We start from the raw sequence: 12,220 nt of genomic DNA, 5'->3' as shown, positions 1-12,220 counted from the left end.
TCCTAGTTACCCAAGAGAAATGAAAATACATATCCAAAATAACCTGTAAATAAATGTTTATAGCTACTTTATTCATAATTATAAAAAAACTAGAAACACCCAAATGTCAATCAATACATGAATGAATAAACAAATTGTAGTATGCCCATACAATAAAATATTACTCAACAATAAGAAGGATTAAAGTACTGATACCCACAAAGACATGGGTTAATCTCAGAAACAGCATGCAGAGCAAAAGAAGTCAGGCATAAAAGAGTACATACTGTATGATTCAATTTGTATGAAACTATAGGAAAGACAAATTTAGTTTACAGCGACAAAAAATCAGATGCTTGGGTTCTTGGGTGGGGATACAGTGATTTCTGGGAAGGTGCTGAAGAAACTTTTTGGGGTGATGGAAATGTTCTCTATCTTGATTAAAGAGATAGTTAGATGGGTATACCTTTGTCAAATTTTATCAAACTGTACAATAAAATGAGTACATTTTGTGTAATTAATTTCCATATCAATAGAGTTTATTTTAAAATAAGTTCTAATACATCTCCATCTTGATTTTGTCAAAGTACTACAAAAAGTACAAAATAGATGTAGAAATAAATGAGAGAATCACTTTCAAAGTGACTAAATTTAATTCAATATAAATAGGATAAGGCTTAAACACCTTGAAAATATTTATATTTGAAAGCAGGATTAAGACCACTATAATGTATAAAACACAGGTGTGATGTACAGCTTCCCAGAGGCAATAACCTAAAGAACAATACAAATCAAAAGAGTAGGTTCTCTTACAACTTTACCTGTTCCTGAAACTGAGACCATGCCCTGAAGTCTATGTGTTTTTTTTACTGGTGTAACTAGAAGTCTTCTTTAAACTTTTCCAGATCCTTTTCCTTTACATATTACAATATGATCTTTTCCTTTATTTAAGTAATAGTTAACAAGTCACTCTCTTTAGTGCAGAAGTCTGCCCTGCTTCATGCCATTTCACCTAACGATTTTGATTTCTTACTTTTACTCTCATTAAAGATATGAGCATATTAATATCTATAATTCCAAACCCATAATATACATGATTTCATGAAAAAACTCGTCTCTGTCTGAGATGCTTCATAGCACTTTTTATTTCCTCATTCCTCAAGGTGTCAATGAAGGGATTCAGCAAAGGGGTGACCACTGTGTAGAAGACAGATACCAACTTGTCAGTGGAGAAGCTGGTGTCTGGCTGAGTGTAAATGAAGATAACACGGTCCAAAGAAGAGGGAAACCACCATGAAGTGGGCTAAACAGGTGGACAGAGCTTTCCTGCGCCCTTCAGCTGACTGTTTTCTAAGAGAAAACAAGATGATGGTGTAGGAGGCGACCAAAGCCAGGAAACAGGAGAGGGAAATGGTTCCTCTATTGGACACAATCGGAATTCCTGTGAGACATGTATCTGTGCAGGCCAGCTTGATGACAGGAGGAACATTACAGAAGTAGCTATCAATAACATTGGGGCCACAGTAAGGTAGACGAATGGTCAAGAAGGTCTGCACCAGTGAGTGAACAGTACCCACCAACCAGAGCACAAAGACAAGCTGTACACAGACCCTCATGTTCACATTGGGGTAGTGTAATGGAGCACAGATGGCTACGTAACGATCATAGGCCATAATGGTCAGCAGAAGGATCTCAGCACAGGCAAACAGATGTAGGAAGAAGAGCTGTGCAATGCAGGAAATGGTCTTTCTGTCAAAAAGCAAACCCTCCAGCATCTTAGGCACAGTGACAGATGAGTGGCAGATGTCAATAAAGGACAGATTGCTCAGGAAGAAATACATGGGTGTACTAAGACATGGAGTAAAGACTATGGTAACCATGATGAGAATGTTCCCCCAAAGGGTTAGCACATACATGGCTGAGAATGCCATGAAAAATAGTATTTCCTGCACCCAGTTATCAGTGAGTCCCAAGAAGACAAATTGAGTCACTCTTGTTTGGTTTAGAACATCCATCCAATGAGTTTCCAAAGGATCTTGGGGGGGGAAAACATGAAAGCTAATTTAGCCTTAATATTATAGGACTGGAACTAATTGAAGTGACTCTGCATTTCTATCTGAGTTGCTTATTTATTATCAGGGTATATAGAATATAAGATCAATTTAATAACAATTGCTATAATATACACAGTATGTATCAGGAGCCATTCCATGCCTTTTATATACACCATCTTATTTAACCATAACTGCACCATGGCATAAGCATTATTGTTCCTCTCTTGCAGATAAGTGGGCTCTACAAGAATAAATAAGTTGCCCAAACCCTTAGCCACTAGGTAGCTGGCTTTTTTCATTTCAGTCTAATCCACAGGTAACACCAAATTAATATTCCAAAATACAACTCCCAGCTAAGATCATTCACTATTTCATTCTTCCTATCAAATTAAAAGTACCTTCAAAGCCTGCAACAATCTGCTGCACATTTATTTTTCCAGTATGGCATCTTCTCTCCAGCCAAGCAAGTTACCATGCTCCAGCCATGCTACCTCCACCAACTTACATTCCAAAATCTTTGTCTGTATTTATGTTGTTCCCTCTGCTCAGAAAACACACCCTCCAATCAACTGTACTCTCCTCATCACTGACTATTAAAACATTTCATCCTGTAAGACTACCTCAAAGAGCAGTACCTTTAAGAAAACTTAACTGAGGCAATCAAATCCTATCTCTTCCCCTTCATACTTCTTTTTTATAAAAGAAAGTATAAAATAAGATATCTGGTTTTGCTCCCCCATTAAATTGAAATTTTCTTGAAAAGCAATAGCCACATATGACTTATCCCTTGCAGCACTTAACATGACATCTGGCACACAGTAGTTATGCAAAAGATATTTTTATTCAAACTGAACCTACCTTCTTAGGTAACCTGCAAAAGAATCCAATCCTTCTTCACAATGGAGCTAATAACTGACTTTAAAAACCTATTTTTTTTTTTTTAAAAAACCTATTTTTTTAATTCTGTAATATGATTTGTCCCCTAGGAGATATTATTGTGTAAACACTAAAGTTATATTACCTGTAATTCTCTATACTGATTGGCTGGCCAAAAACTATAACAGAGTTTAGGAAACATTTACCACAAACCATAAAAAAGATTTATAGGGACTTCCCTGGTGGTGCAGCGGTTAAGAATCCGCCTGCCAATGCAGGGGACACAGGTTCGAGCCCTGGTCTGGGAAGATCCCACATGCCATGGAGCAACTAAGCCCACAAGCCACAACTACTGAGCCCACGTGCCACAACTACTGAAGCCCACGCGCCTAGAGCCCGTGCTCCACAACAAAGACAAGCCACTGCAATGAGAAGCCTGCACACCACAATAAAGACCCAATGCAGCCAAAAAATAAATAAATTTTTAAAAATATATATTTATATCCTGATCTAATTATTTTCACTTGTAGGAATTTCCTAAGCATCCAAACTATTGAAAAAGCTAAATGCAAGAAAACATTCATTAAAGCATTATTTAAAATAACAGTCATGGAATATTTTTTTGAAGCTTAAATGAATATAGCAAACCTGATATATAATGATATTTAAATAATATATAACTTGAATATAATGAACTGTATGCAGCCATTAGAAATGGTAATAACAAAGGATTACCAATATGAAAAAATATTGAAATATGAAGAATTAAGTGAGATAAAATTTGTTTATACAGTCTCAAAATTTTTAAATATACATAGTGCCATATAAATTATCAAAATACATATAGTAGACTAGAGAAAATGCTGCAATACATATGATTAAAAAGAGTAATATTCCTAGTGTTCAAAGATCTCTTAAAATTTGACAAGAAAAGACAAATGACAATTAAATATGGCCAAAAAAATATAAATAAGCAAGTCACAGAAAAAGAAATGCAAATAACAAATAAGTATGAATAAAAAGATGCTCAACTTCAGTAGTAGGTGAAAAAAAACAAATACCTTTCGTCTCTCTTCATATTGGCAAAGGTGTAAGGAACTGAGCACTGTATAGACTGCTACTGGAAGTAGGTGTTATTAAGAGCTTTTTGCTGAATAATCAGGCAGTACCTATTAAAAATTTAAATGCCCATACCCATAACCCAAGAATCCCTCTTCTAGGACTGTATTTCATAGAAATAAAGCAATCAGGAATTAAGGATATATCAATATGTTTATTGAAAAATGTTAGCAAAACAAGGTACTGGAAATAAACTGAATGTTTATCAAAAGAAAAATAGGTAAATAAATTTTAGTACAGCAACAGTATGGAATATTATATAGCCATTAATAAGAATGAGTTGGATCTATGTATAATGACTTAAACAGTGGTTCTCAATGTGGCTGCACTTCAGAACCACCTGGGGGCAGTTTCTAAATTTTGCTGCTCAGGCCTCACCCCAGAAGATTAATTCAGAATCTCTGGAGGTTGGACCCATCAGTACTTTTAAAGCTCCTTGGTGATTCCAGCATACAGCCAAGATGGCAAACGATTAACTTCAAAAGATGTCAACAATATATTGTTAAGTGAAAAGAGCGTGCTATAAATATATTGTGAACCAGGAGAGAAGGGAAGGGAGGAAGGGAGGGAAGAAAGAAAGAAGGAATAAACAAAGGAGCAAAGGAAGGAAGGAATCAAAAGAGATTTTATATATATATACACACACATATATATGAATATGAACTTATTTACACATATTCAAACATATATATATTCATGAATTCTGTTTGTATGTATTTATCCCTAAAAAGAAAGATGATATGTGCTAAAGAATACACACATATTTTAACACTGGTTACCTGTGGAAGTATAGAATTGAAAGGAACACTAGTAGCATTTTATTAATTTTTATATTATACTCTGTAATTGTTCAAATTTGTATGTAAGTATGGGTTACTTTGTTTAAAAACAAAGTATTAAAAGCATGCATGGGGGGAAAAAACAAAGGAAATGAAAATGCTGACTTCATGGGATTATGAGTACATTTTTCTTTCTCCACATCTAAGAGCTTATGATATAGTTTTATTTCTATTTTTTTAATTTTTAAAAAATATTTGTTTATTTTATTATTATTTATTTGTTTGGCCGGGTCTTAATTGTGGCAGGCAGGCTCTTTAGTTGTGGTATGCAGACTCTTACTTGCAGCATGCATGTGGGATCTAGTTCCCTGACCAGGGATCAAACCCGGGCCCCCTGCATTGAGAGTTCAGAGTCTTAACCACTGCACTACCAGGGAAGTCCCTAATATGGTTGTGTTTCTTATAAAGCAATATTCTTAAGATGGGGAGGACTTTTCTCATAAACTCCTGGTCAGCAATGCATTAGTAGCAGAGAACCAAGAGGTGTTTTGCTTTCAGCTAAGGAGAGGGTAGAGGCTCTTCATAAGAGCACATACGGTGGTGATTTCAAATAACTATGACCTTTGGCCGTCACCCTCTAAGCCTCAGTTTTCTGAACTGTAAAATAGGAACTAGATGCATCTTTTCTATGTGAGTAGTTGTAGCAGATGTCTAGGTCTCCTGTCAAAAAGATCAATAGAGAAACCAGGGAATGGGAAGAATCTCTGGCTTTGAAGAGCATCATTAAAAATTGAAGCTCAGGCCTTAGCAGGACTGGGCTTTCCAGGCTTACGCCAGCCTTCCAGGCAGGGTGGGCTGGACACTACCCTCAGCCTTGGCTCTGAATTAATTCCCCCCACCTAGGCGGTAGCACAGGAACCCTCCACACGGTTCCGGCTTTTCTCAGGAGGCTGTCAGCCCTGCCCACCCACCTCATCTCCTGCACTGTTGGCCGCCCAGCTTCCAGGTGTCTGCTCCTCTGGTGAGACGGAGCCGGTAGACGCTCTCCTCAGCTCCTTGCCTGGGTGGGCAAGTCAGGCTCTAGGGCCGGCAGAAATCCTCATTTGAGGGTCCCACCGAGTTCCCTGGTCAGAGTGCTGCAGGTGAGCATATAGGCTGCTTGGGAATACTGCTCAGGTGCTGCAGAAAGCCTTCTTGGAATCTGACATGTTATCACTTTAGGACCATTGGCCAGCTGCTCCTGACTTGGCCACTTGAAGGCTCAGACTGTTCCAGTCTCTGAACTGAAGAGAACCAAGACTATTAGCATATCTCTCACCACCATCAATGCAAGGTATTTCAATGAAGAGTATCAGGAGGACAGCTACAAATCCCACACTGGCATGTGCAAGTTCTGAGGAATGGTGGAATAACCCAATGTGTCTGGGTGACCTTTGGAGACAGCTGAGGTAGAGCTACAACAGGGCAGTAGTGGACACCAAACTTATAGCCCATCTTCCCCAGCCGTGTGGCTGACAGGGTCTTGGTGCTCCGGCCAGCTGTCAGGCCTGAGCCTCCGAGGTAGGAGAGCCGAATTCAGGACACTGGTCCACCAGAGACCTCCTGGCCCCACGTAATATCAGTCAGCAAGAGCTCTCCCAGACATCTCCATCTCAACACTAAGACCCAGCTTCACTCAATGACCAGCAAGCTCCAGTGCTGGACACCCCATGCCAAACAACTAGCAATGCAGGAACACAACCCCACCCATTAGCAGAGAGGCTGCCTAAAATCATAATAAGCTCACAGACACCACAAAACACACAACTGGATGCAGTCCTGTCCACTAGAAAGACAAGGTCCAACCTCATCCACCAGAACACAGGCACCAGTCTCCTCCACCAGGAAGCCTACACAACCCACTAAACCAACCTTACCCACTAGGAGCAGACACCAAAAACAACGGGAACAACGAAACAGCAGCCTGTGAAAAGGAGACCCCAAACACAGTAAGTTAAGGAAAATGAGAAGACAGAGAAATACACAGCAGATGAAAGAGCAAGGTAAAAACCCACCAGACCAAACAAATGATGAGGAAATAGGCAGTCTACCTGAAAAAGAATTCAGAGTAATGATAGTAAAGATGATCCAAAATCTTGGACATAGAATGGAGAAAATACAAGAAATGATTAACAAGGACCTAGAAGAACTGAAGAGCAAACAAACGATGAACAACATTGAACAATAAATGAAATTTAAAATTCTCTAGAAGGAATCAATAGCAGAATAACTGATGCAGAAGAATTGATAAGTGACCTGGAAGATAAAATAGTGGAAATAACTCCCACAGAGCAGAATAAAGAAAAAAGAATGAAAAGAATTGAGAACAGTCTCAGAGACCTCTGGGACAACATTAAACACACCAACATTCGAATTATAGGGGTCCCAGAAGAAGAAGAGAAAAAGAAAGATTCTGAGAAAATATTTGCAGAGATTATAGTTGAAAACTTCCCTAATATGGGAAAGGAAATAGTCAATCAAGTCAAAGAAGTGCAGAGAGTCCCATACAGGATAAATCCAAGGAGAAACACACCAAGACACATATTAATCAAACTATCAAAAATTAACTACAAAGAAAAATATTAAAAGGAGCAAGGGAAAAACAACAAATAACATACAAGGGAATGCCCATAAGGTTAACAGCTGATCTTTCAGCAGAAACTCTGCAAGCCAAAAGGGTGTGGCAGGACATATTTAAAGTGATGAAAGGGGAAAACCTACAACCAAGATTGCTCTATCCAGCAAGGATCTCATTCAGATTCAGCCGAGAAGTTAAAATCTTTACAGACAAGCAAAAGCTAAGAGAATCCAGCACCACCAAACCAGCATTACAGCAAATGCTAAAGGAACTTCTCTAGGCAGGAAACACAAAAGAAGGAAAAGACCTACAATAACAAACCCAAAACAATTAAGAAAATGGGAATAGGAGCATACATATCAATAACTATCTTAAATGTAAATGGATTAAATACTCCAACCAAAACGTAGACTGGCTGAATGGATACAAAAACAAGACCCGTATACATGCTGTCTACAAGAGACCCACTTCAGACCTAGGGACACATACAGACTGAAAGTGAGGGGATGGAAAAAGGTATTCCATGCAAATGGAAATCAAAAGAAAGCTGGAGTAGCAATTCTCAGACAAAATAGATTTTAAAATAAAGACTATAAGAGACAAAGACAAAGAAGGATACTACATCATTATGGACATTACATCAAGGGATCAAACCAAGAAGAAGAGATAACAATTGTAAATCTTTATGCACCCAACATAGGAGCACCTCAATACATAAGGCAAATGCTAACAGCCATAAAAGGGGATATTGACAGTAACACAATCATAGTAGGGGACTTTAACACTTCACTTTCACCAGTGGACAGATCATCCAAAATGGAAATTAATAAGGAAACACAAGCTTTAAATGACACATTAAACAACATGGATTTAATTGATATTTATAGGACATTCCATCCAAAACAACAGAACACACTTTCTTCTCAAGTGCTCATGGAATATTCTCCAGGATAGATCACATCTTGGGTCACAAATCCAGCCTTGGTAAATTTAAGAAAATTTAAATTATATCAAGTATCTTTTCTGACCACAACAGTATGAAACTAGATATCAATTACAGGAAAAAAACTGTAAAAAATGCAAACACATGGAGGCTAAACAATACACTACTGAATAACCAGGAGATCACTGAAGAAATCAAAGAGGAAACCAAAAAGTACCTAGAAACAAATGACAATGAAAACATGATGACCCAAAACCTATGGGATGCAGCAAAAGCAGTTCTAAGAGGGAAGTTTATAGCAATACAAGCCAACCTCAAGAAACAAGAAACATCTCAAATAAACAACCTAACGTTACACCTAAAGCAATTAGAGAAAGAAGAACCCAAAAAACCCAAAGTTCGCAGAAGGAAAGAAGTCATAAAGATCAGATCAGAAATAAATGAAAAAGAAATGAAGGGCTTCCCTGGTGGCGCAGTGGTTGAGAGTCTGCCTGCCGATGCAGGGGACACGGGTTCATGCCCCAGCCCGGGAAGATCCCACATGCTGCGGAGCGGCTGGGCCTGTGAGCCATGGCCACTGAGCCTGCATGTCCGGAGCCTGTGCTCCGCAACAGGAGAGGCCACAACAGTGAGAGGCCTGCGTACCGCAAAAAAAAAAAAAAAAGAAATGAAGGAAACGATAGCAAAGATCAATAAAACTAAAAGCTTGTTCTTTGAAAAGATAAACAAAATTGATAAACCATTAGCCAGACTCATCAAAAAAAAAAGGAAGAAGACTCATATCAATAGAATTAGAAATGAAAAGAAGTAACAACTGGCACTGCAGAAATACAAAGGATCATGAGAGATTACTACAAGCAACTATATGCAATAAAATGGACAACCTGGAAGAAATGGACAAATTCCTAGAAAAGCACAACCTTCCAAGATTGAACCAGGAAGAAATAGAAAATATAAACAGACCAATCACAAGCACTGAAATTGAAACGGTGATTAAAAGTCTTCCAGCAAACAAAAGCCAGGACCAGATGACTTCACAGGCGACTTTTATCAAACATTTCGAGAAGAGCTAACACCTATCCTTCTCAAACTCTTCCAAAATATAGCAGAGGAAGGAACACTCCCAAACTCATTCTATGAGGCCAACATCACCCTGATACCAAAACCAGACAAAGATGTCACAAAAAAAGAAAACTACAGGCCAACATCACTGATAAACATAGATGCAAAAATCTTCAACAAAATACTAGCAAACAGAATCCAACAGCACATTAAAAGGATCATACATCATGGTCAAGTGGGGTTTATCCCAGGAATGCAAGGATTCTTCAATATACAAAAATCAATCAATGTGGTAAATCATATTAACAAATTGAAGGAGAAAAAACATATGAACATCTCAATAGATGCAGAAAAAGCTTTCGACAAAATCCAACACCATTTTTGATAAAAACCCTCCAGAAAGTAGGCATAGAGGGAACTTACCTCAACATAATAAAGGCCATATATGACAAACTCACAGCCAACATTGTTCTCAATGGTGAAAAACTAAACCATTTCCCCTAAGATCAGGAACAGGACAAGGTTGCCCACTCTCACCACTATTATTCAAATAGTTTTGGAAGTTTTAGCCACAGAAATCAGAGAAGAAAAGAAATACAAATTGGAAAAGAAGAAGTAAGACTGTCACTGTTTGCAGATGACATGATACTATACATAGAGAATCCTAAGGATGCTACCAGAAAACTACTAGAGCTAATCAATGAATTTGGCAAAGTAGCAGGATACAAAATTAATGCACAGAAGTCTCTTGCATTCCTATACACTAATGATGAAAAATCTGAAAAAGAAATTAAGGAAACACTCCCATTTACCATTGCAATCCCACTACTGGCATATACCCTGAGAAAACCATAATGCAAAAAGAGTCATGTACCACAATGTTCATTGTAGCACTATTTACAATAGCCAGGACATGGAAGCAACCTAAGTGTCCATCGACAGATGAATGGATAAAGAAGATGTGGCACATGTATACAATGGAATATTACTCAGCCATAAAAAGAAATGAAATTGAGTTATTTGTAGTGAGGTGGATGGACCTAGAGTCAGTCATACAGAGTGAAGTAAGTCAGGAGAAAAACAAATACCATATGCTAACACATATATATGGAATCTAAAAAAAAAAAATGGTTCTGAAGAACCTAGAGGCAGGACAGGAATAAAGACACAGACATGGAGAGTGGACTTGAGGACATGGGGAGAGGAAGGGGTGGCCTGGGACAAGGTGAGATAGTGGCATGTACATATATACAAATGTAGAATGGATGGCTCGTGGGAAGCAGCTGCATAGCACAGGGAGATCAGCTCTATGCTTTGTGACCACCTAGAGCGGTGGGATAAGGAGGGTGAGAGGGAGACGCAAGAAGGAGGGGATATGGGGATATGTCTATACGTATGGCTGATTCACTTTGTTATACAGCAGAAGCTAATGCATCATTGTAGAGCAATTATAGTACAATAAAGATGTTGAAAAAAAAATTGAAGTTCATATGCATATTTGACTTAAGAAAAATCTAATGGAAAGCACTGAGTCTTGGGATTGGCTGAAATTCACAAAGCCACAGTAATCCCCTTGATGTCCTTAGGCTGTTCCCAGGGGCAGCAGAAGGTAGTTATTGCATCTTTAGCACCAGAGAAATCTAGACAGTATTAGTAAAAAGTGGTTTTGCTCTGGTTTTAAAAAGAGATGGGCTGAGACTTTGACTCTGAGATTAGGTGACTTTGGAAAAATGACAGCCTCTCTGGGCTTCAGTTTCCTCATGTGTACAAATGGAAATACTAAACCTACTTCATGAACTGTTATAAAAGTGTTTAACGTATTGCCTGGCACTTGTCACACACAGAAAGTCTGTTCTATTTATTATAACTAAGCGCTCTCTGCAAAAAACCATCCCAAAAGACCCCAAGAGAGAAAATGTAGGACATGTTCTAGGCAGCCTAAAACCAGGACGACAAAAAAGCAGATGAAAGAAAGTGAGGAGTCACTAATCAAACAATATTTAGTGAATGCCCCAGCAGGATCTGTGCCCAAGGAACATTCTTCCTGCAGACTTCACAGGACTCCCTCTTTTTCATTTTTAAGGTCTGATCTCAAATATGATCCCTCTCATGGAGTCCCTGCAGACGATTATAACTGAAAGAACACTGCCCACTTACACAATATCCTAGTCCATCTTCTCTGTAACACTTCTAAACACTTGAAATTATCTGAATTATTTGCATCCATGTTTATTGTCTGCCTCTCCAAATATAAAACCTTCGAGGGTAAGACCTAGATCTGCTTTGTTTACAGCTACATCCCCAAAACTTGTGTTCAGCAGCGAATGAGATCCCAACACCCAGGTGGTAATAAGTTCAGCAGTGACTAAGACTTCCATGCTCCAGAACTACAGAAGCCCCTGAAGAAATGCTAGGCAGGGGCTCTGCCCTAAAGAATCCATAAAAACAAAAACATATATAATCAAAGCTAACCACAGTGTATACTGCCAGTTGGAAGTAAATTTAACACTCTCCCGGTTTTTTAAGATTTCATTCTTCTGAAAAGATGCATAGCACCTCCTTTAACCTTCCCATTACATCTTTCTCTACTTCTCTTCAGCCTTTCCATTCTTTGCCCACCATCATGCTGATCTGTTTTGTTCTATATTTTTTCTTCTCTCTTTTCTATCTTCTGAAGGTAAGAAAAAAAGTCTGGGGCTTCCTTGGTGGCGCAGTGGTTGAGAGTCCGCCTGCCGATGCAGGGAACGCGGGTTCGTGCCCCGGTTTGGGAAGATCCCACATGCCGCAGAGC

The 12,220-nt window shown here is 38.6% G+C and overlaps 1 protein-coding gene across 1 annotated transcript; it reads right to left on the bottom strand.

Moving 5' to 3' along the window:
* Positions 1 to 608: 608 nt before the first annotated feature.
* Positions 609 to 3,145, bottom strand: LOC116748979 (olfactory receptor 1509). Its single transcript, XM_032622758.1, is given in 2 exon segments — positions 609 to 1,243; positions 1,245 to 3,145. Coding segments are annotated over 2 exon segments (915 nt in total). The 5' UTR covers positions 1,995 to 3,145; the 3' UTR covers positions 609 to 1,078.
* Between the last annotated feature and the right edge of the window lie 9,075 nt (positions 3,146 to 12,220).

The sequence above is a fragment of the Phocoena sinus genome, chromosome 2, assembly GCF_008692025.1.
Source record: "Phocoena sinus isolate mPhoSin1 chromosome 2, mPhoSin1.pri, whole genome shotgun sequence".
Lineage (NCBI taxonomy): Eukaryota > Metazoa > Chordata > Mammalia > Artiodactyla > Phocoenidae > Phocoena > Phocoena sinus.
The sequence above is the reverse complement of the archived record's forward strand: the minus strand, read 5'-3'. Positions and strand labels throughout refer to the sequence as shown.